This window comes from Prionailurus viverrinus, chromosome C1 (genome assembly GCF_022837055.1).
Source record: "Prionailurus viverrinus isolate Anna chromosome C1, UM_Priviv_1.0, whole genome shotgun sequence".
NCBI classification, from domain to species: Eukaryota; Metazoa; Chordata; class Mammalia; order Carnivora; family Felidae; genus Prionailurus; species Prionailurus viverrinus.
Genome location: NC_062568.1, coordinates 134,852,450 through 134,879,727, shown reverse-complemented (window position 1 = coordinate 134,879,727; position 27,278 = coordinate 134,852,450). Strand labels below are relative to the sequence as shown.

At 34.7% G+C, this 27,278-nt stretch overlaps 1 protein-coding gene across 3 annotated transcripts in view; it reads left to right on the top strand.

Moving 5' to 3' along the window:
- Positions 1–27,278, top strand: part of FNBP1L (formin binding protein 1 like) — a 124,273-nt gene that overhangs the window by 84,280 nt on the left and 12,715 nt on the right. For 2 of the 3 annotated variants that reach the window (XM_047871945.1, XM_047871944.1), the window contains exons 3-9: positions 3,732–3,785; positions 4,992–5,139; positions 5,913–5,975; positions 10,408–10,512; positions 13,889–14,017; positions 16,062–16,208; positions 18,133–18,336. In XM_047871945.1, the coding sequence (XP_047727901.1) occupies positions 3,732–3,785; positions 4,992–5,139; positions 5,913–5,975; positions 10,408–10,512; positions 13,889–14,017; positions 16,062–16,208; positions 18,133–18,336 (850 nt within the window). Of the gene's footprint in view, positions 1–3,731; positions 3,786–4,991; positions 5,140–5,912; positions 5,976–10,407; positions 10,513–13,888; positions 14,018–16,061; positions 16,209–18,132; positions 18,337–19,765; positions 19,925–25,681; positions 25,697–27,278 lie in introns of all 3 variants that reach the window. The other variant, XM_047871946.1, reaches the window with a different exon arrangement.

Genomic DNA, 27,278 nt, shown 5'->3' with positions numbered 1-27,278 from the left:
TACCTTAAGAAGTCCCTAAAGCACTTTTTTTTAAGGTCAGTTTAGTGGTGATAAAGTTTTTTAATTTTTGCTTGTCTGGGAAACTATCTTTCCTTCACTTTGAATGATAACCTTGCTATGTAGACTATACTTGGTTGTTGGTTTTTTTCCTTTCGGCATTTGGAATGTCATGCTACTCCTTTGTGGCTTGCAGAATTTCTGCTGGAAATCAGCTGATAGACTTAGGTGATTGTTGCTGTATACATAATATTTGCTTTTGTCTTGCTGCTTTAAGATTGTCTCTTTAATTTTTGACATTGCATTATTATGTGCTTTGCTGTGGACCTCTTTGGGTTCATCTCCTTTAGGGCTTTCTTTCCTTTCTTGGCATGGATATCTGTTTTATTTTCCAAGTTAGGGAAATTTTCAGCTATTAATTCTTCAGATAAGTTTTTTTGTCCTCTCTCTTTTCTATCTGGGACCCCCCTATAATGCAAATGGTAGTATGCTTGATGTTGCCCAGGTGTCCCTTTAACCTATTCTTTAAAAATTCCTTTTCAGCATGGATGAGTCCCACTACTCTGTCTTCCAGATTACTCATTCATTCTTCTGCTTCCTTTAGTGTATTTTCCACTTCATGTTTTGTATTTTTCAGCTCTCATAGATTTGTTTTTTATATTTTCTTAACTCTTTGTTTAAATTCTGAATTCATCTATTCTTATCTCAAGTCTGGTGAGCATCTTTATGACCATTATTTTGAATTCTTTATCCAGTAGATTGCCTATTTCTGTTCTATTTAGTCCTTTTTCTGAGATTTTGTCTTTTCTTTCATTTGGATCGTATTCCTCTATTTCCTTGTTTTGTCTCTCTGTTGGTTTCCATATATTAGATAGGTCACCTGTGGCTCCTGGTCTTGAAAGCAAGTGGCCTTATGTAGAAGGTATTCTTTGGGCCAAAGTAATACAATTTCCCTTGGTCAGCAGAACCAGGCACTCCAGGGATAGTCCCTGTATGGGCTCTTCGCACCCTCATGTTCTGACTGGGCCACAGTGCTCCTGGCTGAGAGGCCTGTTGTGAGTGTGGTGGTGGTGGAGTTAGCTCCTGGTATAGCTGGCTGCCAGGCCCCACTGTGACATGCTGAGCAGGCATGCTCGGGGGTGTGGAGCTGGGCTCCTGGGCCCCTAGCCTTTCCCAGGTCAGGAGTTGCTTTGGAAGGGTACCTGCCAGAGCAGATAGGTTAAATAGGGTAGGTCTGCAGGGGAACACTGGACTGGGTGAACAGTTCTACCAAAGTAGATGGGAGAGTTTCAGAACTGGTGGTGCCTGCCAGGAGAGGGCCAAGTAGGCTGAAGGAACGAAAGAAAGATGGCAACTGCCAATGCTTCCATTTCTGGAGAAATTTCCTACAGATACCTGCTCTTCTGCATACTTCCTAATATTAGTCCATAAATGTCCTTCACGTATGGTCCAGGCATGTTTCAAACTACTGCCACTGTGCTGGGCCTCCCATGAATGATATTCACTGGCTCTTTGAAGAGCAGAGTCTCACTTTCCTGTAGACCTGTGGCTCTCTCTCATAGTTAAGTCCTGGTGGTTTTCAAAGCCAGATGTTACGGGGGCTTGCTTTCCTTGTGCAGATCCCCAGAGAGGGAGGGTACTTTATGTAGGGCTTCATCCCTTTGCTCCTTAGGTAAGACCTCTGCACTTGTGATATCTGGTTCCTGACTATGTTGCTGCCCCTACTATCCTTTTTTTGATGGGCTTTTTCTGTATATCTTTAGTTGTAGAAGAGGTGTTCTGCTAGTCTTCAGGTCATTCCCAGAGTGAGTTGCACTGTATGTACTTGTAGCCGTGAGTGTTATGGAAGAGAGAAGCTCTGGATCTTTGTTCTCTTCCATCTTACCCTCCTTTCTTTTTCTTTCTTTTTTTTTTTTTTTTTTTTAATTTTTTAATGTTTATTTTTTGAGAGAGAGAGGAGGAGGGCAGGAGGGAGGAAGGGCGGGGGGGGGGGGGAGAGAGGGAGGGGGTGAGGGTCAGAGAGAGAGGGAGACACAGAGTCCAAAGCAGGCTCCAGGCTCTGAGCTGTCAGCACAGAGCCTGATGCGAGGCTCGAACTTAGGAACTGTGAGATCATGACCCTAGCCAAAGTCAGACACTCAAAGTCAGACTGAGCCATCCAGGGGCCCCTTCCCCTCCTTTCTATTAAACTTTTGGTAAACAAGTATATAAATGTAAGGCCTGAAGCTTTTATCCTGTACCTTGTTTTACAACCAGTGGTGACTATGAGTTTTTTAATTAACTTGGTAAATGTAACCCTCCTCAGTGTCTTGCCTGTTCTCTCCCCTGACTCTTCAGGGTGTTAAGACCTTCTCTTTTGTATTATAGCATCCTTTGCATACCGTTATCATAGCAGTTATTATGTTGTATGTTGTAATTATTGGTATATACTTCTGTATTCCTTTCAATGGAATGTAAATCTTGAATGTGGATATTCTCTCATTTCTAATGTTCCCAGTAACTTGCACAGTGCCTAGCATATAGAGGATAATTATAGAATGAATAAGCTGAATTAAATGGAATGAATTGATAATGATTTGAGAATAATTAGAACAATGCTTCTTTTGAAGTATTTATTTGAAAGGCCATAGGGTCATTTATTTTTTAAATGCCTATAGGTTAAAGCAGTATATATCATATTTGTGTTGATGAACTAGTTTCTTTTTGAGTTTCCAATTCATTGTGTATTGTTGCTTTTGTAAAATCCAATAAAAATTTAATGCCAGAAAAAATGTCATAAAAAAGAGACATGTAAAATACAGGCACCAATTTTTTTATTATTAGATTCAATAGACATAAACTTACTCTCAACTTGTGTACTTAGCTTTTTGTGGATTAGTCACAAACAATCTGTGGAGCTTTACTTGTCCATGGACCATATTTTGAGAACTGTATAAAGCACTGTGTTAAATGCTTTACAAATATTATCCACTTTAATTTTCATAACCCTGTGGGGTGTAGGTACTGTTATTGCTATTGATAGGAAATTGGGCAAGTGAATTATCCAAGGACACTAGATGCCACACAAAACAGCCAGGATTCAAACCCAGGTAGTATAGTGTTATTTCAGAGTCCATGTTCTAGTCTTCTTATGAGTTTGCAAAGATGAGATGAGATAGCATGTTAGTCTGAGACTGTCTAGAATGGACGTAGATGCAGGCAAAGAAAGTTGCAGTATAAGTGTAATTAATATGCCTTAAAAAAAGAGAATGTGAAGGGTCCCATAATGATGTTCATATAAAAGTAGAATTATGGAGGATGCTGACCAACTATTCTTTTATCCTATTAGTGAATCAGCATTTGTTTTCATATCTTAGTTCATTTTAAAATATCTGAATTGCAAAACAAAATAGTGATGGTATGTCTTTGAAGTACATGTCTTTTTGCTGTGACTCAGTGTCGTACACTGAACTTTGTTTCTTCTCTTCCTCCTCTTCTTTGCTTATTTGCTAGCATAATCATCCTTATTAATATGATTACACTCATATAAACACAGATAATAATATTTCCTTTTACAGATACCAGTGTTTTCAGAACAAAATGTAGAGATAATATGTTAATGGTAGTAGATGATTATACTGCTGTCTTGTTTTTTATCATTAAATTCTTGATATCATGAAATTGGCAACTTAGAGAATATTTCAGTTTCAGTAGTAGTATATTTTGTACGTTAAAAAATTTTTTTCTTCCTATAGAAATCTGGTTAAGAAGTACTGTCCCAAACGTTCCTCCAAAGATGAAGAGCCAAGGTAAATTCTACACCTGTTTATTATTGCATATTAAAATTTAAAAAATACTAATATTTGTGTTATTTAGTAAAATAAATATGCTGTTAGCCCTTTATAATGATTTTTTAAAGTTTTAATTAAATCACAGTTTTATGAAGAAGGAATGACTTTAATAAGAACGAATATTTCAGTGGGCTCAGTTTTCTGAAATAGTTGAAGTATGTGGGACTTCACTTGAGTCACTTAGTCTTTCGTATTTTTTCCATACTTGATTCTGTAGTTGTTAGCTTATTAGATTCTTGCTTTTACTCTTAGAGGTATTAAGATAGTTTGGCTGGTTGGTTTAAAGGGATAATGAAAAGAAATGAGGTTGTCAGGGTAATCTTGGAACTCTGAATAAAAGTTTGGGAATTACTTATGAGCTTTTTGGTCTTAAACAGGGGTATGTGGATGGCTCTGAAATGCAGAAACGAGACTAGACTTAAAACAGCTTTGTGTATAATTGTTAATTGTTAGGATTCTTAGGTTTAGTGTTAATGGAGTTCTATCTGAGCTATTTGCCTTCAGCCAAAAGAATAGTCTGGCAGTGTATTCAGAGTAGATCTATACATTTTAATACAGCAATTCTCTGTTTCTTTCCTTCTCTCCACACACATTTTTTACCCTTATTTTTGCCCCTTCTTACCCCTCTTTTGGTGCCAACTATAATGGCACTTTACTTCCATTCAGGATGTGGGCAGGCATACAAGCAGCTGTGTCCAGAGCTGATAGCAAAATTGTTCTGTAGATCAGCCATCGAGATGCATTTGAGTGGTATGATTGGCAGGTTCTGTCCTCGAGAGCAAGCGTATCATCTCTGCACCAGGTTCAGCTGCCAGTCCTAGGAATCCAACCAAGTGGGCCAGTCACCCCAGCTCAGGCCAGTCACTTGGCTACTTAAGAGATTCCAGTATGTCAAAAGAGCCTGCAGGTAGTATTCTTAATATTTTTTGACCCCATATATCCCTTTATTTATAAATTAAGACTACTTGAAAGTATACAAACATATACAACTTGAGCTTAATATGGGATTCTTTCATACAAAGTTAATTTGGAGTTAGTAGTGAAGAAAGAGTTAGGTTGAGTATGTTAAAATTTGTCAGGTGTCAGGCTAAATCCATACCTCACAAAAAACATTTGTAAAGAAAATAAAGGAAATTTCACCATTTTTTAATATGTTTTTGTCAGGTTTACCTCGTGTATAGCCTTTTTTAACATCCTTAACGAGTTGAATGACTATGCAGGACAACGAGAAGTAGTAGCAGAAGAAATGGCGCACAGAGTTTATGGTGAATTAATGAGATATGCTCATGATCTGAAAACTGAAAGAAAAATGGTAATTGTTTTTATCCAGTTATATATAATATGAAATATTTTCACATAATTACTTTGCTTTTCAAAGTAATGTTTGTTCAGTATAAGCTGGTTTTCTGTTTCACTCAGTTTCTTCTAGCCAAAATCATTTTAAGATACTCTTGCTAATTTGTAATCTTTTTGGATTTAAGACCAAGATTTGATAACCTACAGCCCATGTGCCAAATTTAGCTTACTGCCAGTTTTTCTTAGTTCCCATGGGCTAAGAATGGTTTGTACATTTTGGATAGTTGAAAAGAAGATCAAAAGAATATTTCATGGTATGTGAAAATTGTATGAAATTCAAATTTCAGTGACTATAAATAAAGTTTTATTGAAACAGGCCCATACTTACTCATTTATGCATTGCCTGTGGCTGCTTTTGATTATATCAGAAAAGTTGAATATTTGTAACAGAGACCACATGGCTTGCAAAACCTAAGATATATATCTGACCCTTTATAGAAAACATTTGTCAACCCTTAATTAGGACATATGTATTTTTCTAGAAATTATATCTGTTTTAAAGGTTGTGCTTACAGTATTCAGATAATACCTATAAAATGCATTTGAGAGTTTTGCTCTACTAATAATCTCTTCCTAAATCTTGATATCAAGTTATATAATTAGTACCTTAAAAAAATTAAGCGAAAGCGTTTGGGTTTTTTAAAGACTTTTAGTATTTAAATGTAATTTTTTGTTTGTTTTATTTGTTTTTTGTTTTTTTGTTTTTTTTTCTTTGGTTATGATCTTCAGCATCTTCAAGAAGGACGAAAAGCTCAACAGTATCTTGATATGTGCTGGAAACAGATGGATAATGTGAGTTATAGTGTCTTCATGCTTAACATAAAATTTTATAGACTAGCCCTAAATTCTCCTATGCTTCACATCTATTGAGTTGAATATTTCTCTATGTATTTATTCATTTTTAACATTGGTATAAAAAGAGAATGTGCATTTTGTTATTTTTTTCTGTATGGTTCTATACTTATACCAACTCTGTGGTCTTCAGATATCTGTAAATGTTTAGGAAAATAGTTTTTGACTTTGCAGTAGTTACTATAAACTATTGATAACAGGGTAGGAGTAATGGGGATATTAATAGTGATGTATCTTAGAAGACCATTTGACAGAGACTGAGAGGACTTAGATCGTAGTTGTACCTTTTATGATTTCTCTTGATTTCATCCTTAGAATATGAAAATTGAAGATTGTGGACTAGATTTGTGAAATGTTTCTTCCAGTTCAGTGATTCTATCATGAAAATGTTCCTAGTACTGGACTCCTGGTCATAGACCATTCAAATTATAGGAAAGAAAATACTTGATAGTATTTATAGATAAAATGATAAAAGTGCAATAATTATTTACTATAAAAACTTTCCAAAGGTACTTGCTAATGTGGTTTTTCTTAGATATTCTGGCATACAGTCATTTGAAAAACAATATGTCTGCATGGAACATTGTTGTCTCCTTTCCTTAAAATTCTCTGCCAAATGATGTTCTGTAGTACAAGATTAATATTCTTTTTGAACCCACAGGTTCGCAAGCAGTTTACTCTTGACTTGCGTATTTTTATTATGGACACTGTATTCCTTGAAAATTATGCTAAAAGGAGTTTTTCATGTTATGTTAATCAGTTTAGTTTGTAATTGTTGGGAAAGGGACTTTTAAGTTTGAGATGAAAAAACCTCGTGTATATATGTGTTTTTGGCCATTTTTTCTTGTTTTAAAACCACATATTTAGGGGTGCCTGTATGGCTCAGTTGGTTAAGCGTCCGACTCTTGATTTTGGCTCAGGTCATGAACTCACAGTTTGTGGAATTGAGCCCTGCGTCGGGCTCTGCTGACAGCACCGAGCCTGCTTAAGAGTCTGTCTCTGTCTCTGTCTCTCTCTGCCCCTTCCCTACACACACACATGTTTCTCTCTCTCTCTCAATAAATGTTTTTTTAAAAAAACACATATTCAAAGCTTAGGTTAAATTTCTACTGTATGAATATCATTGATGTAAGATTCTAGGCACCAGTGCTGATTGAGAATTTTTAGTTCTATTAATAGTCTCTTTCATTTTTGTTTTCATTTTCATTCTAATTGGTTTTAACAAGACTTTCAGGGAGTGTTTACATTTATTAAATTTTAAATTACCTTAACTAGCATTCTTAGAATCTGCCACCTAATGAGTATGTGTGTGTTTTCATTTGCACATAATAACAGACTCCTACACTCATGAGTCATTGGTCCCTTTAAAAACTTGTGTTGACACAAATTATTTTTGTTATGTGCTGACTTGCCTTTAGAACAATTGACAGGGGCACCTGGGTAGCTCAGTCAGTTGGGTGTCCGACTTCAGCTCAGGTCATGATTCGCGGTTCGTGAGTTAGAGCCCCGTGTTGGGCTCCGTACTGACAACTCAGTCTGGAGCCTGCTTCAGATTCTGTGTCTCCCTCTCTCTGCACCCCTCCCCTGCTTGCCCTTTGTCTGTCTCTGTCTTTCTCTATCTCTCTCTCTCTCAAAAATAAATAAACATTAAAATTAAAAAAAAAAAAAAGAATAATTTACAGTTAACAAGCAAAAGTTATAGGGGTCACAAGAAAGAAGCATCAAAACAAAATGTGGGAATAATGTCTTTAAGACATTGATTAGCAATACCATTAAAGGTGAGTTCAGCTCAACTCGTATTTATTGGAGGCATCCTTGACATGTACTGAGTCCTGGTACAAAAGTGAATAGTGAAAAAAGTGATTAGTGACGTAGTCCTTATTTTTGTGGAGCCTGTGGTCTAGTGAGGGAGACAAATATAATTTCTGTGGAATTTGTCGAAATATGTGCAGGATCCCATTTCTTCTCTGTCTTGTTTAATCAAGAAAATGAAATTGTAAGATTATTAGTATTTTTGAAATTATTGAGAGGAGATTTAAAGAACTGGGAGAAATAAGCTAAATTAGTGACAGAGTATTGAAAATTGAGGAAAACAGTTTAAAAGACAGTTATGAACCACAGGATAATGAAAATAGGCCACCCTGGTATTAAAGATGGAGGGCAGAAGAGAATAGCGTGCAAAGAAGATTTTGAAGGAATGGTGAGAGATTAATATGAAAAAAGTACCAAAGATGCCAGGTCTATCGGTTAGTGGGTTTAGGTAACAAACAGAGCATGCAGATTTATAAGAACAGGGCTCAGAAATGGAGCAGTTCCAGAGTTGGTCCATAGCTCAGTCATGTCACTAAGGCTGCTTCTCCTCTCTGTGTCTACTTTGCCATCTTGACCACGTTGGCATTTTTCCTCAGGCTTGTCCCCTTATGGTCAGCAGTTGAATGAAGCAGCCAAGCACCACATCCTCATTTAGTTGCATGCAGAAGCAGGAAGAAGAGGGCATTTCTTTTCTAACTGTTCCTTTTTATCAGGGAGGGAAAACTTTCAGAAAAATCCCCAGCAGACTTTCTAATGGGTGCCTTTGACAGGATGAGATTATTTAACCATGCTCCAAATGTGGCAAGGATCAGCTATTTTCAGCTACACTGAGAGGTGGGCTTTTCTAAGAAAAACTTTTTTTTTTAAGTTTATTTATTTTGAGGGAGAGAGCATGAACGAGAGAGAGGGGGAAAGAGAATCCCAAGCAGGCTCTGCACTGTCATTGCAGAGCCCAGTGTGAGGCTCAGACTCACGAACTGTGAGATCACGATCTGAGCCACAAGAGTTGGACACTTAAAACCTTAAGACTGAGTCACCCAGACACCCCCAAAACAAACATGTTTTATGCAAAGGATCAATAATCAGAATGGGAGCAGGAAGCTAGAAGTTAGTGGAGTGGTTAGCACTTTTACATTTCTGAAGGAAGACAGTTTCCAACAGTTTCATACCCAGCCAAATTTTATCAGTTAAAAGTGTTGGTGAAGTTATTTTTGGCCATGGAGACTTAGCTCCCACAAATCGTCTAGGAAGCTACTGCTGAATGTGTTCTAGCAAAATAAGGAAATGAACCAAGAAAGGGGAAGGTGTGGAATTGGGAAACAGGAGATTCAAATCAAAGGAGAGGTAAAAGGAATCTGATAATGGTGAAGGGAATTTGCAGGGTAACAGCTATGTAGTAGGTCCACTTTGGTGTAACCAATCCAAATTTCAATAACCCAAATTTCAATAGGTCAAAGCCTTTGGAAGAGATCTCATCAAGAAAGTAAAATTTATAGAATTCTGAATATGTTTGAATTAACTGAGGACAGATTAAAAAAAAATTTTTTTTTTAACGTTTATTTATTTTTGAGACAGAGAGAGACAGAGCATGAACAGGGGAGGGGCAGAGAGAGAGGGAGACACAGAATCTGAAACAGGCTCCAGGCTCTGAGCTGTCAGCACAGAGCCCGACGCGGGGCTTGAACTCACGGACCGTGAGATCGTGACCTGAGCCGAAGTCGAACGCTTAACCAATCGAGCCACCCAGATGCCCTGAGGACAGATTTTTAAAGAACTGTGTAGACTAGAGTTGACTTAAAAGTACATTTACAAAAGTATGTAAAAAGGTACATTGAAAACTAAGCAAATTTAGTCTAAGCAAATTTAAACTAAGCAAATTAAAAAAAAAAAAAGTTTTGTTTGTTTTTTTCGGACAGCTCAGAGCCTGGAACCTGCTTCGGATTCTGTGTCTCCATCTCTCTGCCCCTCCCCCCCAATAAATATTTAAAAACTTTAAAAAGTATGCAAGAAAGGAAATATGGTATATATTGCATGGCTCTATTATGAGTAGCTTTTACCAAGTCGTAGCAATTTGTATTAAATAAAAAAAAATTTAAAGGCCGAGTTCTGGGCTAATGGTATTCCTGAGACACCTGGAACAAACAGTAGGAAACCACTTTGGAGGGACATTCCCACATCCCACCACAAAAAATAAAAACAAGCAAACACCAAAAACAACCAAATAAACATACAAAACCAAACACAAAACACCACACAAAGCAAAAAGTCCTCTGAAGATGAGCTTATAATAAATAATTACAAAATACATGTGATTTTTTTTCTTACTAGCAAAAGATGAAGTATATAATATTAACTCAGGCATGCCTATGATTTTTTTTTCCTTCACAGTCTATAATGTCTGATATTTAAGTCACATGGGTTATTTGTAATACTAAAATTTCTTTTCTACTTTAGAAAAATTTACTTTTAGTGTGTAATTCTATACAGTGTACAGTGGCAACATTTTAAAGTTATGAGGTAAATTTTATTTCTTAGTGTGATATTTTAATTTTTTAAACAGAGTAAAAAGAAATTTGAAAGAGAATGTAGAGAGGCAGAAAAGGCACAACAGAGTTATGAAAGATTGGATAATGATACTAACGCAACCAAGGCAGATGTTGAAAAGGTAAGAAATAATCCAAACTGACTTTGATATAAAAATATTATTACTTGCATGTGGAGGGTAATTGTAATATTTGTATTGGTATTAGATTTCTCCAAGAGAAACACTACGTCTAAATCTAAAATATACAAATATTTGTGTACTTCAAATCACATGTTAGTCGGATTGTGTTTATTTTATTGTAATGTCTTAACTGCATTCAGAATGCATAGGAAAGATATAATTGCTATTGAGAATGAGTTTCTAAACTAAAAAAAAAAAAAAAAAAAAAAGAATGAGTTTCTATCCTATTCCAAAACAGAATAGGAAGTCTAAGGTATGTTGATGGGGTATGCAACTAGGGGTTGGGTAGTGTGCTTCCCTAACTTGACCCAAGGCAAAACAAGATAAAAGTGTCAGAAGTATGTGATGTTAGTTAGCTATTTATGTTTTTGTTTCATTCATTCTTTCATTCATTTTGGAAAACTGAACTGTCCGTCGCTGATTCTGGGCCAGATGTTTTATAACGTAACTATTTGTAAGGATCAGCCCTTAACTACTGCTGCTTAGCTTTTCCTTCTTTGCTGTATGTTCTTTATCTTAGAACATTGGACATTTCAGAGGGGTAATTTTCTGCATTCCATTTTCTTTACCACTTAAAGCCATAAAATTATATAAAATTCAGATTACAATTATCTTAAAGTCCTTCTAGTATAACTTGTGAGGGTTTTATTTTTTTCTACCCTATTTCTTAATGACTTTTTATACCTCTAATGATAGTTAAGTCCCTTGTCATTGGAAATACACAGACTTAAGGCAGTTTGTTCTTTTTTTGATTTTTCCAACTCTAGCGTTTCCTTATATTGATCCCACTGATCGCTGTGTTTAGTTTTAGTTTCTTTGAGGTACTGGGAAAGTATTCTGTATTTTCTACATAAAGCTCTTTAGATATTCATAGCAGATTCTCTGTCCCTAGATGAACCATTGTATTTCTTTATTCTACTGAGGAAATGGCTTTAAGTCACTTTTCATTATGACTGTTTTCCTTTGGATACCTGTTAATTTGTCAGTATCCCACCTAAATTATGTTAACTTCCAGTTGGATGTAATAATCCAGATAATGGTCTGATCAGTCCAGAGTTTGATTACCTCACTCATTTTGAACACCAAATTTATGTTAATTATGGCCTAAATGTATATTGATTTTTTTTTTTTTTTTTGAGCAACCACATTGTTTGGATGGACTCCCATTGGGTTTATGGTTAACCCCATGTCTTTTCACATATGGTGTGATATGAGAACATGTGTCTCATAACTTGTACTGTTGGTATTTTAGATGCGTGTGTACGTCTGTATCAATTATTAGACTTAACTCTGCGGTTAAGATTTTTGGACCCTGATTTTGATCATCCATATATTCATTTCCTTCCTAGCATCATGTCATGCACATAATGTGTTATTATTATTTGATAAAAATGTGGATCACAACAGTTGCAAACCCTGTTGTATACATGGGAGGCTTGCTTGCTGGTTGACACTCCTTAAAAACTCCTTTGACTTATTATCAAACATTGATTGGAATACATAGCTTAGGTACTAGGCAAGATAAGGGACTCTAACTGGACTCTCATTTAACTTATGTTTTTTATTTTGTCTATAGAGATCTCTTTAGAGACTAATTAGACATTTTGAAATCTAGATAGAATATGTTAATAGTTTGACCTAACTTAAGAATTTTAATGTTTATAGTTTCCTTTTTATACTCCTTTGTTTGCAACCTCCTTACTTATTAGAGAATTAGGAAAACTTTGAGGATTTGCTTTAGGAACTATAGAGTAGAGGGATTCTGTTGTAAGTGACTGGTAGGAGAAAGGAACATAGTTTCAATTGAGCAATTACTGATAAAAGTTAAAAAAAAAAAAAAGTGAAGAAGGAGCAAGCCTATTACTGATCTTTCTAAAGAAAAGAAAGGCAGTTGCATAACAATGTGAGTATACCATAACACTCCTGAACTGGTCACCTAAAAATGATTAAGATGGTCAATTAAGATGATATTGTGTGTTTTACAACAATTAAAAAAAATTTTTTTAATGTAATATTTTAAAAAAAGGCAGTTAAGTATGAAGCCCACAGGGGGGCTTCAGTTGTTCTAGTTTCTAGCTTTACACTCCTATATGCCCTGCTGGAACCTTTGCCCTAGGCTTTAGGAATCACAGCCAGTGACTTAGAACAGGAGCCGTTTCGCCTGACCATTGTGAGTAGGGAATAATTTGGATTCCTCTATTCCATCATAGTTTGTGGGAACAGGGAGAAAGGGGGAAGAAGTAAATGAATGTGTACTTAAGGTCCCAGAACTTCAAATGTATTTTTCTGTAGAAATACTTCGGGCTATGGTGTTTAGTTTCCATAGTACTTAAGTATTAGAATCTTCAAGTACACTGTAGATTAATTTTTTTTTTTTTTTTTTTTTTTTTTTTTTTTTGTGGGCTTCTCTATTATCTTGGCTACTAGGTATTTCCACAGGTCAGTTTGTTTCTGAGTTCAGAAGAACTAACTTGTGGACCTACTGTTAGAAGGTTAGACACTACATTTTGTAGAAAATGGAATTAGAACAATGAAGTGTATTAATGTGTTTTACAACTTCCAGAGCACTCTCATATAACATGATTGGTTCCTTGGAGCACTGTGAAAAATGGAGTTCAATTCTTTCTTTTTTTTCTTATTACATTAGAGTAATTGAGAAATTTACTTAGATTCCCCTCCAATAAATCTAGAATTAATGATTTTATGTTAGTATTCTACTGTTCTTACCAATGTAGATGATGCTGATGTGACCTATTCAAAAAGCATTTCTCTAAGAGCTTGAGATGAACAGAACTATATTCTAAATAATCATTCCTGAAAGTACCTTTGGTTTTGTATAGAGACTGAAATCATTGTTGAGTATTACCATATCCAAAAATCATATATTTAATCATTAGTGTTTCACTCTGGTTCTGAGTTGCATATAAGTGGACCATGTTTTAAATGTTTTACTCTAACTTGTTAACTGTCTAAAGTATTTCTATGGTGTTTTTCCTCTTCTGGTTAAGAGCATACTGTTGCAGGTCAAGCCATAATGTTGTCATTTGTTTAATTTTAAAAAGTCTGGATTTGGTAAGGAGAAACTTTATTTGAACAGATTATTGCAAAGGGAAGGACTGTTGCAAAAAGAGAAAAGGATTGCTGCAATAGGAGAGTGCTCTGTCCATAAGATATGCAAGCATCTCCTTAAATTTTAAATGATACTAATAGTTGGAAAAAGTCTAGGTTTAGCATAACTTTTAGAAAAATGAATCAGGTATCATTTTGTTGTTGTTGTTATTTGTGTTGGTAATGATGTGGACCAATTTGTCTCTAGGCCAAACAGCAGTTGAATCTGCGTACACATATGGCTGATGAAAATAAAAATGAATATGCGGCACAATTACAAAACTTTAATGGAGAACAGCACAAACATTTCTATGTAGTGATTCCTCAAATTTACAAGGTAAAGTTTAGATATGTGAAATTAATCTAGTTTTAGAGTTGGAAGAGCTAGTCTTTTTATATGTGAAACTTTTAAATTTGAGGCATCAACCAGGATGTTTCTAGATTCACTAGTCATCAGGACTAGTGATAAGAACTTCTTCTATGATTATAGATTTGAAAAGTAAATTTTTTCCTAACTTTGAAATCACGAATTTTCCTACTGAATAATTATTAGTGTAATAAACAGTCCAGTAAAACAATGACATTTTCTAGATAAATTTTAATACTGTATCATTGAGTATTAGGACATAGGGGGGATTCACTGGAATTGTTCTTGGTAAGCTGCTTACCTAGAATTGGGATGTAGCTTTTTGACACTATACCAGAGTTACTGGCATTACCCCAGGTGGCAGAAATAAATCTTATGAAATGTATTTGCTAGCCTGGATTTTGCCTGCTTGTCTTCCTAGTTGCCAGATCATAAATGTAATTCAGGCCGTGAGTTTGCTTACAAATTCCATCCGTCATCACTTGATGATAAACAGTTGCCAAACAGCCTGAGGTAAAGACCCAGAATTTATATGAGGGTTAAGTTATGTTACTGCTTATTCTAGAAAGAAGAGAAATTAGAGTAAAGGGATTGAAAAGTGTTGAAAGTAGTATCTGGGAGAGCAGAGCTTATGTGGAAAGAGTTGTCAGCCCAGATATATTTTCTTTTTCGTTGTAAGGCAAATTAGCAGTACAATGGAAGCATAGTTAGAGATGGTGGCCTAGAGTGGGTATCATATTCCAGTCATTTAATCCAGAGCATCTAGCCTCATGACTAGCATCTAGTCATCATCACTCAGTGGTGCTTTTCTAGGCTCTCCAGCCAAGCCATTATGTTCTGGGGAGACCAAAACTGTGTTTTGTGCTTAATCCTTTTGTTTGAACCTTGCTATGGAGCAGTCTTGCCATTTTTTTTTTTTCAGTGTTTGTTGATTTTTAAAAGAGAATGAGTGGGATGGCGCTGGAAGGTGGGGATGGGGGGGGGGGGTGGTGCAGAGGGAGAGAGAGACACACAGAATCCTAAACAGGCTCCAGGCTCTGAACCGTCAGCACAGAGCCCAGTGTGGGGCTAGAATGTATAAACTACGAGATCACGACGTGAGCCGAAGTCAGACACTTAACTGACTGAGCCACCTAGGTGCCCCCAGTCTTGCCATTTTGTAATGCTGGGAACAGTTCCTTTGTGAAAGTGTGGGTGTCAGAGTAAATCCACAAGCTTTGGGAAGTAGAGAGGAAAAGCTGGTATAAAGGCTGTGGGAGTGTGGGGACTTGAACAGTGTAGCTGTGTCCTAGGAGAAAAAGGTTAGTAGTGTCGGCAAATATTAAGGGTCAAAAATGCCTGTAAGTTATTTGGCTTCACTTGTCATAGCATAATTCTTAGGGGCACGTGCCAGTAAATTTTTGAATTGTGGGGATTCCATTGTATGTACCACTTTCACCTTTTGGCTTCCTGTTTTCATCTTGTATCCCCAATCCTTTGATAGTTACTGAGCAGTAGACTGACTGGTAGGTCTGAGTACCTGTTGGTATTCAGTCAACTATGGATCCTTAATCCAGTGAGATCTTACCGAAGTAATCTGAAGTAATTTAAGGACTTAGAACTCTCAGATTTATATATGTTACAGGCTAATTGCTTAAAAAGAAAGAAAAAAAAAACATCAAAATTCTGTTTTCGAGTGCAGCTTTTCCTGGAAGCATAGACAACTGCTCTGACTGAAGAATGGAAAGGTGGAGGTGGTACGAGGTAGGGAGCTGGTAGCCTGTTAGGGGATCCCTTTAGAATATTTGAAAACCAGTGTCACCTGGTTTAGGATGTGCTGAAAGGCTTGATTTTTTTTTTTTTTTTTCCCTTGTGTTATCTAACAAGTCTCAGGTTTTAAGTACTGTGAGACTGTTGAAAAGGTATTAACAACAGTGTGACTGTTAGTGTAGAATCCTAATTTGGGGGGTGGGGTTGCGTCAGAATGAAAAGAAAATTTAATATTCCCTTTTTTAAAAAAAATTCTGATTATTAGCAACTACAAGAAATGGATGAACGAAGGACTATTAAACTCAGTGAGTGTTACAGAGGATTTGCAGACTCAGAACGCAAAGTTATTCCTATCATTTCAAAGTGTTTGGAAGGAATGATTCTCGCCGCAAAATCAGTTGATGAAAGAAGAGTAAGTGCTATATAATTATATTTGAATAAATGTATTTGGTTTGCATATGCAGTTTCAGTTGGTGAAATGAATTGGGAAAGGGGTGAAGTAATTGATGGGTAGCTGATTATACTTTATATTCTGTAGAAGTCTGGCAATAGATTGGACTGCTTTGGGCTTTTTTTTTTTTTCCCCATGTTTATTTATTTTTAAGAATGAAAGAGAGCGTGAGCAGGGGAGGGGCAGAGAGAAAGGGAGACACAGAATCCGAAGCAGGCCCCAGGCTCTGAGCTGTCAGCACAGAGCCTGACATGGGTCCAAACTCATGGAATGAGAGATCATGACCTGAGCCGAAGTCAGATGCCCAAACGACTGAGCCACCCAGGCACTCAGTGGACTCCTTTGGGCTTTTAAGACTGTTCTGAACACTAAAATTCTAGTTGTTTTGAAAGAAAATTTTAATCCTTCCTTTTCCCCTGACTAAATTTTCAGTTCTACTCAAGAGTATAACACATCCTGTGAACTGTAGGTTACAAACTGTGCTGTACTCTTATTCTAGTGAAAGTTTAGAGAAAGAAATAGATATAAAGTTACTATAAGAATTGCTTTTTAATGGAAGAGTTGGCACTTGAACTGTGGGTAGTGTACGGAGTAATGGGCAAAAAGAAAGGGCAGTAGAAGGAACAGCATAGCCCTGCTCCCCTTGAGAAAGTATATTCACTAACCTGTCTTAATTAAGGTCTAGCAAGAATCTTGTACCTGGTCATTTCTCAATAAATGTTGATTGAGTGACCAGAAAGGGTAGTTGGCAGAAATTTATGTTATGAAGAAGGAGCAAGAGAAGAGAACCAATGTTGGGGGAGTGCTAAATATATACCACATATTTTAGTCTTCGTAGCAAGTTGGTATTATATTAATGAGGATTTTTTTCTGTAACAAGTAGAATTTTGACTTGAATTTTAAAAATAAAAGGATTTTAGGGTTTTTTAATCAGAAATTCAGAAGTACATTTATATTTCAGTATGGCTGGTTACAAGGTTACAAATGTAGTTAAGTCCCTTCTCTCTCATTCTTCTCATCCTTTAGCAAGTGATTGGTAGGGTGGCGTTAATGACAAAACTAAGGTGTGACTTAACAGATAACTTTTGACTAAATGACAGGCAAAATGTACAATGAACAGAAATAGGGAATAAAAGAGAAGGGTTTTAAACAGGAGGAGTTTATAAGAGATAAAGTATTCTGTTTGAAAATAATGAGTTTAAGGTGTCAGAAGAACATTTGGATAATGGTATGTACTTCCAAAGACAATATATAGTATAGTTATGTGAGTTTTAAAGTTTTAGGGGGAATAGAACTTTATATTTTTAAAGTTGCTTTTTGTATTTAATATTGTTTGTCAGATCTTTCTCCATTGTTCAGTTAACATTCCCAACTGTCTTCAGTATATTTTATCTTTTCCCCTGTTGGATGCATGAAAGCCTTTCTACCTCTTACTCTTTTACATAGATGTCTTTTCCCCTGTTTCAAAGATCAACTTTTTGTAGATATCCTATAAAGCAAAAAGCCTTTTTCCTCTGAAACTTCTTAGAATTTCTACTTGAGAATAACCTCTTCCTGTATTCCTTTTGTCAGTTAGATCTTTCTTATCAACTAACTTGTCCTCAGATGAATTTCAGTGGGTTGAAGTTGTGGAATGAAAACACTTCATGAATATTACGAACTAATAAAATGTTAATTTGATTATAAATTCGTATTTTATTGGGATTAAAATATTTAAGGCTTATTACTAATCCACCAGAAGAAATTATTCACTTTAACCTTTAATTATTATCTGTAGAATTATTTCCTTTAAATTTTTGTTGGCTGTTTCCTTGAGTAAATTTTTAACAGCTAACAGTATTAAAAATAAATGAAATGATTTTAAAAACATGTTTCTTATGTGTAGGACTCTCAAATGGTAGTGGACTCCTTTAAGTCTGGATTTGAACCTCCAGGAGATTTTCCATTTGAAGATTACAGTCAACATATTTATAGAACCATTTCTGATGGGACTATCAGTGCATCCAAACAGGAAAGTGGGAAGATGGATGCCAAAACCACAGTAGGAAAGGCCAAGGGCAAGTTGTGGCTCTTTGGAAAGAAGCCAAAGGTAAAAGTCATGAAATTCCTCTATGCTAATAGTTTTATTTTAGTGTGTCATTTAAATCAATGTAGGTGTTGAGTGGATAATGGCTTACTATTAATAGAGAATAAGTATTTTTATCTGAATGATTCAGTTAACTTTTCACTTATTAGAAACATAGTTTTGTATCTTAATAGTAAAAATTATTTCTGGAGTTAACATTGACCACCACTTAATGAGTAAAAATGTTAAATAGTTGTTAATACCTCTTGAATTATATGCTTTTGAAATTTCACTTGTATGCAGTTTCAATCAGAATTTCTAAGGAAACGTTGTGATCTAACTATAAGACCACCAAAATTGCAGTTCTCTATTAGAATGAATGACTATAGCAATAATAAATGTCACTTTAGGTCTTATAGATCGTACTAATGAAGTTATTTTTATCATCCATGTGAATGTTTAATGGGAGGGGCCCAATGTTTGTGGTTATTTGAAGTTTAAAAATCTCCAGTTTACTAAGAGAATCTCTCTTAACTTCTTGTTGGAACCCATTTTTTGATGTGCTGTATATGTTAGATAAATCTAGTTCAGCAGCATGAGCAAATGGAATAGATGAGTGCTTAATCCTACCAATTTAGTGCTTATAATAGTGTCTATCTAGTATGGGAATAGATATGTACTTTTAATCTGATATGTTCTATTTATTAAAGTATAGGTGACTTTAATTCATTTTTCTGATCTAGACATAAGAATGCAGATAAATTTAACTCATAATATACCTATTAATCTCTTCAGAAGTACACTTATAATTAACTCAAGCATTATTCATGCTTTTAATATTTTCCAGGTGAGAAGTTGAGAGGTGAGACTTTTTTTTTAAGTCAAATCAGAGTAGACAGGAAAGCTTAGAAAAACCAGGACTGCTGAAGTTTTTTTTTTTTTTTTTTTAAATGAGGTGCAATGAAGATGAAATAGAAACAGTCTGAGAGAAAAACCACAAATGTAATGAAAACTTTTTGCCTATTTGTGATAATAATTAGTTGCAGTTTTAATATATATTATCTATTTAGATAACTTTACCTGTAGCTGTTGCCTTTATCTCTCACAAGTGCAGGTTAAGTATAACCAGTTAGGTAGTGCTAATGTTCTAGAAATTAGAAGAGAATTTTTTTTATGTAGGTCATATTGCTTTCTCTGACATTATAATTTGTGTACTCTATATTTTTAATGTCATTTTGTAAAAAGTGATCAAATGAAATGGTACATTTCTTAAAGTAAATTTGACTTCTTAAAATGACCGTTTTGGCAAAACTATGTTAATATTCTTATAACATTTTTATAGAAAACTTTGAGATTTATTTTGTGAAAAGTATGTTGCCAAAAATAGAATTTTCATTTAGGAGAAAACTATGCACATTTGGCTTATTGATTCCTTTCTTTATTTCCATATTAGCCACAGTCCCCACCCTTAACCCCTACTAGTTTATTCACATCCAGTACTCCTAATGGGTCCCAGTTTCTCACATTCTCCATTGAGCCCGTGCATTATTGTATGAATGAAATAAAAACAGGGAAGCCCAGAATTCCTTCTTTCAGAAGTCTCAAAAGAGGGGTAAGTTTAATAATGGGTTAAAATGCATGATGGCCTATTGTGTGTGTAGTGTGGCTTTTAATACTCTCCACCCTCATTATAAGGCTCTCTCCTGTAAATATGTAGTTTAAAAAGACCACAGAATTAAGTATAGCTGCCCTCAAGTTAAAAATAACTCCTCTTTATAACATTTGAAATGCGCAACCATAAAAGAATGGTATTATAAAGAGGGTGCTGGGTACAATCATATTAGCTATTTTTTTGTTTATGTGAAATCATATGTCCACCATTGTCTTGTAATGTATTTACATTTTTAAGACTTTCAGTAATTTGTCACTGCAGTTAACTCATGCAATACTTTGTCACTAATGATGACTTCTGCCAATTTATAAAGTATTTTGTTGTCTATAAAAAAATCAAATTCAATTTTTAATTTCCCTACTTTTAGAAGTATAAAACACAGTTTCCAGTAGTTATATAAGAAATTAAAGATAGGCATGTTAAATATCAAGATTCTAGATCATATTAAGATAATACATTAGAAGATATTTTGTAAATTATTTGCCTATAAAATACTAGATATTAGTGAGTAATGTTTACATGGCATTTGTGTTCTTGAGCTTAAAAAAAAAGTATTTTTTTACCAAAATATTTTTTTTAATTGCCCAGTCTTTGGTATTTACTTAAAACTAAAGTTATTCTGAAATGAAAAATTTTAGAATTGTAAAAATCAAATATCAAGCTATTTTTTAGCAACACCTATTATACTACTGATAAATAGTAGTGTTATTCCATTATGTTAGTGAAACTAATTTCTCTTGTTTATATTTGATTTTAAGGATGTGCTTGTAATATTCATAGCTCATAGTTTAGATATATTTATGAAATTTGAACATTTGTTTGGACATATGAAAAACATAGGTGTGATAGCCCACAGATGAGAACTCAATCTATCAGTGCCATTAAAAAATCTAATCATTAACAGTGATACACTATAGTTGGGCTTACTCTTGTTCTTGCCATTCTTCCCCCACCTTCCCTCTTCCTCCCTTCCTCTCTGCCTTCCTGCTTGCGTTCTTTTTCGATTCTTTTCTTCTCTGTCTAGTCTGTTTTAATTACCTTCTGTAGCCTTTTCTACAAATAGCTTCAGTTGAGTTTCTCTTTTGGCCACATGTAGAACAAGATATATTCATTTAGGGCAAGATGACATTATTTGCATTTTCATTAAAACACTATGACAACCTGAAGTGATGTCAGTAATGCAGTAGACATGTTCTAGTATATGATGTCCCTTTTTGGACTTCCTTTTTTCCTATACTGTCATGAACATTTTTACATCTATCTTACCTACTTCTGTGTTGAATGATGATATAGGTAATTAATGATATTCTGAAAAGCCAGTAGGAATGAGTCTGTGTTATACAGTACAAGTAACCTGTATTCATTTTTAAAAGCCCTTAACACGTGTTAGAAACACTTAAGAAATCATTAGGGATTTTCTTTTGCCTGACTTAAGAGGGCAGAATTCCCATCTTTCTTCTCTATGATGATTTAGATTTTATTAAATATTCTGCTGTTATGAAAAATGACTGTTTAGCAGCTATATTTTTGTAATTGTTTCTGTATCTTACACATTGAGTCTACCAGATCCAGTTAACAGTAATCTATACAGTATAGTTATAGAGATATCAAATAGTTGTGTGAAATTTAGGCAGTTAGAACTGTGAGCCTTGGAGAGAGAAGTTTAAATATGTGACCTCTTCATTTTTATTGAATAAGTTATAGGTGGAATTATAAAATCTACATTTTATAAAATTGTAGAACTTAAAAGTATCTGCTTAGTTATTATTTGTCTTATTTCCACTTACTGCTTTAGTTTTAAATATTAGAACATTGTTTTGGGGGAGCCAGTTCCAGAAGGTCAAAATCCTCCTACTTTTGTTATTACTTACCGTACCAAAGGAGAAAAAGCAATATGTAAGGTAGAAAATATGACAGATAAATTAACTAGGATATTGGAGGATAGAGCAGAAAGGAAAGTTTATTACAATCTTGGCATTGACTTTTTTTTTTTTTTTTAGTGTTTATTTTTGAGACAGAGAAAGACAGCATGAGCAGGGGAGGGGCAAAGGGAGAGGGAGACAGAATCTGAAGCAGGCTCCAGGCTCTGAGCTATCAGCACAGCTATCATGACCTGAGCAAAGTCGGACGCTTAACTGACTGAGCCATCCAGGGGCCCCGACATTTTTCATTTTGATTGGTATTTAGTAGTTTATCAGATTCTATTTCAAAATTAACCTATGGAGATATTTTTCTTCCAGTTAAGAATTTTCTCAATATAGGAAAATCCAAAAAGAACTTCTTAAAAAATAATTTATTTTTTTATTTTTATTTTCATTAAAAAAAATTTTTTTTACTGTTTTTGTTTTATTTTTGAGAGAGAGAGAAAGAGACAGACAGACTGTGAGTGGGGCAGGGGCAGAGAGAGAGGGAGACAGAATCCGAAGCAGACTCCAGACTTTGAGCTGTCAGTACAGAGCCTCACGTGGGGCTGGAACTCAGCAAACTGTGAGATCATGTCCTGAGCCAAAGTCAGACGCTTAACCGACTGAGCCACCCAGGTGCCCCTAAATGTTTTTATTTTTGAGAGAGAGAGAGAGTGAGCAGGGGAGGGGCAGAGAGACGTAGAAAGAGAATCCCAGGCAGGCTCTGCACTGACAGTAGAGAGCCCAATGCGGGGCTCAAACTCAAGAACCATGAGATCATGACCTGAGCAGAAGTCAGATGCTTAACCTACTGAGCCACCTAGGCTCCCCCAAAAAAGAAGAGAAGCTTTAAGAAGCCAGGTTTTTGTTTTGTTTTTTTTTTAAACATGGATTTACATGTCAGTCCATTCACTTACAAAATAAGTCTTAAGGTATTTTGGGGGGAAATTTTTGTTTTTTGTTTTTTGTTTTTGTAAAAGGACCTGTGCATACAAATTGGTGTAGAATAAAGCAAAACTGAGAGAGATAGAATTCTCTTATTTTTAATGTTTATTTTTGAGAGAGTGCAAGTTGGGGAGGGTTAGGGAGGGGAGAAAAGAGAATTAGAAGCAGGCTGTGCACTGGTAGTCTGACAGCAGCAAGCCTGATTTGGGGCTCGAACTCATAAACCGTGAGATCATGACCCAAGTCAAAGTCAGATGCTCAACCAGCTAAGCCACCCAGGTGCCCCAAGTCTTAAGGATTTTTAAAGCTGATGAGTTGTACCATTCAAATCAGAAACTGTTGTTTTGAACTATGTTTGCTACGTTGTTTTTTGTTAATATTATATTTTTAAAATATTTATTTTTGAGAGAGCATTAGCGGGGGAAGGGGAGAAAGAGAGAGAGAGAGAGAAAGAGAAAGAAAGAATCCCAAGCAGGTTCTGCACTGTCCAGGGTGAGCTGACATGGGGCTCAAACTCACGAACTGTGAGATCATAACCTGAACTGGAATCGAGAGTCGGATGCTTTAACCAACTGAGCCACCCAGGCGACCTATTGTTTTTCCTGAATATCTGCTTTTGGCTTTCTAAAAAATTATAATTTTTCTTTTTTTTTTTCTATATAAAGTTCCTAATATTTTTAAGGATCTGAGAAATGTTATATTGGACCAGTGTTTTTGAATTTGATGGTTGATACCATTAGACCTTTTCTGAGGGATGATGGTGTATAATTTTCCTTATGTGAAATCAGGAGCTAACCATTAATGGATAATTGGTGCACACCTCAACTTAACTATTTAATATACAAACAAATATTTTTTACTCTATAACTGTTTCATTTGAGATTGTTGGGTACTCCTTTTTTTTGGAAGTAGATTTATCTAGCAATAACAAGTCCATATTATCTGTCTAAATTATTCATGGTCTGAAAGACTTCATAGTCATATTTGTAAGCTTTTTATTTATTCAGAATACAGTTATCAGTATTTTCCTATCTTTAAAAGAACATTTTAATTGCCTAATTTCCTTTTTTAGTTCCCTTGTGTATTTATTAAGGTATGGGGGTATGTGAAATTTTCTAGTTACAGGTACATGATAATTGTATATGAGAGGAAGATATTTATGTATTGAACATGACTTACTTAAAAGAAAACTTGAATATTTTTCTAATATTTTACAAAGAACTTGAGTTTTTTGTATCCCTAAATCTAAGGTTAGTGTACCATAAATTAATTTTATAATTGATATAAAACTAGACTAACTAAAACCTGAACCATTCGATATTTCAGTTATAATTATCTTAATGTTTTCTCTGAAGCATATTAATACATAAACTGGAAAAATAATTTTTATTTCACTTAGAAATTTAGCTGGGGAAAATTATAAAAGATAAATTCAAATACTCTACATATTTTGTTTCTTGTGCTCTATATAATTTTGTCTTAATAACATTAAAGAAGACCATGAATATCTTTTTAAAACTTAAACTTGTTAACCTTTTTACCAGGAATTTTGTGATCCTAAAATAAGTTGTGCTTTTTGTTCCCTGAAACTACTGACAGTCTAAAGAATGTTAAGCTTAATTGGAAAGCTAATGGATAGCAAATGTCATCTTTCTTATCATCATAACCATTAATATATATAGCCAATTCATTGGAGATAAGGGGTAGATATTTTTGTCAGTTATTTATTAAAGTTCATATTTTTTATGTGAAATTCTTCTACGTGACATCCCCCTTCTTTAAACATCGTGATTTAGAAAACAAGGAAAAATAAAAATTTTAGAGGTTGCAAGCCATGAATGAATGAGATTAATTGAAGATTAGCTTTGTAAAGCCAAATTGCATATTACGGGTCACAAGGAGTGTGTGTGTGTGTGCGTGTGTGCATGGACACGTGTGCACACGTGTGTTTACTTGGTATGTTTGGCAGATGCATTGCCAGTTGCAGAGCCGTGCTAACCCACCTCATGTGGGACGGACACACACAGACACACACACACCATTAGTGTATATATGTGTGGTACATACCACACGAGTAGTATATGTACTGTATGAGAGCACTCTGGCTATATCCTGTTATATTTTCAGAAAGAAAAATTTTATCTAGTTTTCTTTCTAAAAATTGACGTTATATTTTTAGTGTTGCTTATTGAGCATATGGATTTCAGAAAAACTGAAAAGTAGACACTCCGTCTTCAAAGCAACATTCAATGCATGTATTTGTGTCTGTTAAGAAATATGTATGGGAAACTTGAATCTGGGTGACTCATTGTTTTGATAATGTGTTTCTAATATGTCTGTACATTTTTTTAAAAAACCTTATAACTAAGGTAGAAATGTTACCCTTGACATATTTAAATTCAAAAAAGTGTTTTGAACTATAGCAGTTCCTGTGATGCCAGTTTGTTTAATGCATTGGGAAGAGTTTTTCATTTTTTAATACTTCATAAAAGAGTTTTTCAAATGGCTAATATTGGATCTTTATATTTAGCTCTTCAAATATTAGTATTTAGAGAATGAAGAACTATAAGTAAAATCCACTTACGGAGAATTTCTATTTACTTTTAAGTTTTTGTTGCATTTAGAAAATATCTGCCCATTATCATCAGTGTATTTTTTTTTTTTTGCAAGTAATTTACTTTCCCCAAAATGTGCTTAAAATTGTTTTTCTGGCATAATTGTTTGGATTGTGAAATGTTCATGATTTATTTTAATATTGTAAAAAAAAAAGTATAAGTTATTGCATCTTCTGTATTGATTTCATGTGAATAATTTACCATTTCTTTCTGTTTTCCATTGAACTATTCAGTGGTCGGTGAAGATGGTAAGCCTTATGTGCTGATCTATATACTGTGCCAACATTAAATAATCTCAAAACTTTTTTTTTAAGTTTATTCTGAGAGAGAGAGAGAGAGTGAGCGAGCGAGCATGAGCTGGGGAGGGGCAGATAGGGAGACAGAGGATTCCAAGCAGGCTCCATGCTGTCAGCACAGAGCCTTGTGTGGGGCTCAAACTCCCAAACCACAAGATCATGACCTGAGCTGAAATCAAGAGTCAGACACTTCACACCCAGGTGCCACTCAAAACATTGTGGTTTTTTTTTTTTTTTTTTTTTTATTCAGACTAAGTAGTAAGGTACGACCTTACATTTTCACCTTGTATGTGTCTTTTCTTGTTATAATTTGATCCATAGTCCAACATATGCCAGTATTTCTTGATGCCATAAAATTCTAAAATAATATGGTTAACTTTAATCAACCTATTAAGTTCCTAAATGTTACTGAGTGGAGTCCTTGTCATGTTACAGAGCATAAAATTATAGTTAATCATTAAGTTACATGGTAGAACAAAAGTTCATATTTTTACACAAGGAAAATTAAAAATGATTTTTAATGTCTTTTAAAAAGATTGTATACATGTTATTTGTAGTTTATCACAAGAATCATTAGATTTTCAAAATAGTAAGAAAGAAAATTTCCTACTAATTTCATTAGAGAGTCAGTACTTTCTTCTGTAGTACTGAATGGGAATAAAAGCACACATAATCTAAATATAGTATGTGCTTGCGCAGTTGTGGGTGAGAGAGAGAGAGAGAGAGAGAGAGAGAGAGAGAGAGTGTGTGTGTGTGTGTGTGTGTGTGTGTGTGAGTGTGTGAGTGAAATGGTCCTTTATACATTTCAATCACATTAATGGAACTACATTGTGAAGACCTAACCCCCAAATCATTGGGGGTTGCATAGTTTCTTATTTTTAGAAAGTAGACCACTCTCTTTCAGACCAGTTTCTTTCAGACTTTCAGTTTAGCCTTTTTAAAATGTATTCCCTTGTAGTAGAAGTTGTCAATAAATACCTCACAGGTCTTTATATCCATTGGAAATAGAGTGTTTAGCTCTCAAATTCTATAAAAGAATAGGTTATGTCAAAATGGGATATTAGAAATGCTTTCATACCTACTGTTACTAAATTTGAGAACAAGGTTTGATTAGGGGTAAGTGGGAAGCAGGCAGGTTTACTTACAGGTAATTGTGAGTTTATTGTAATAATACCAAAAAATACCCACGTTGAAATATATTTCTTTACTTCACTAGATAGTTTTTCAAAATTTTAAGAAATATTTAAAAATATATAGATTAAAAGTTTTATCTTTGGCACATATATAATACTTTTCAAAACCTACATCTGAAGTTAAATTAAAACCGACAACTTACATTAATAATTGACCACTAAATTTAAAGGCACCTTGCTTAGGAAATTCTGCCATTCATTTATTTAGGTCAGATTTGGTTGATTGACATTTTATTATTTTTGCTACTTGGTAGATTAAAAAACCAAAGCCACTTAGACAAGATGCCCTATTTTTTAAGGTGAGCTTGTTGAATATCCATAATGTATAGGCCACTTGGGGA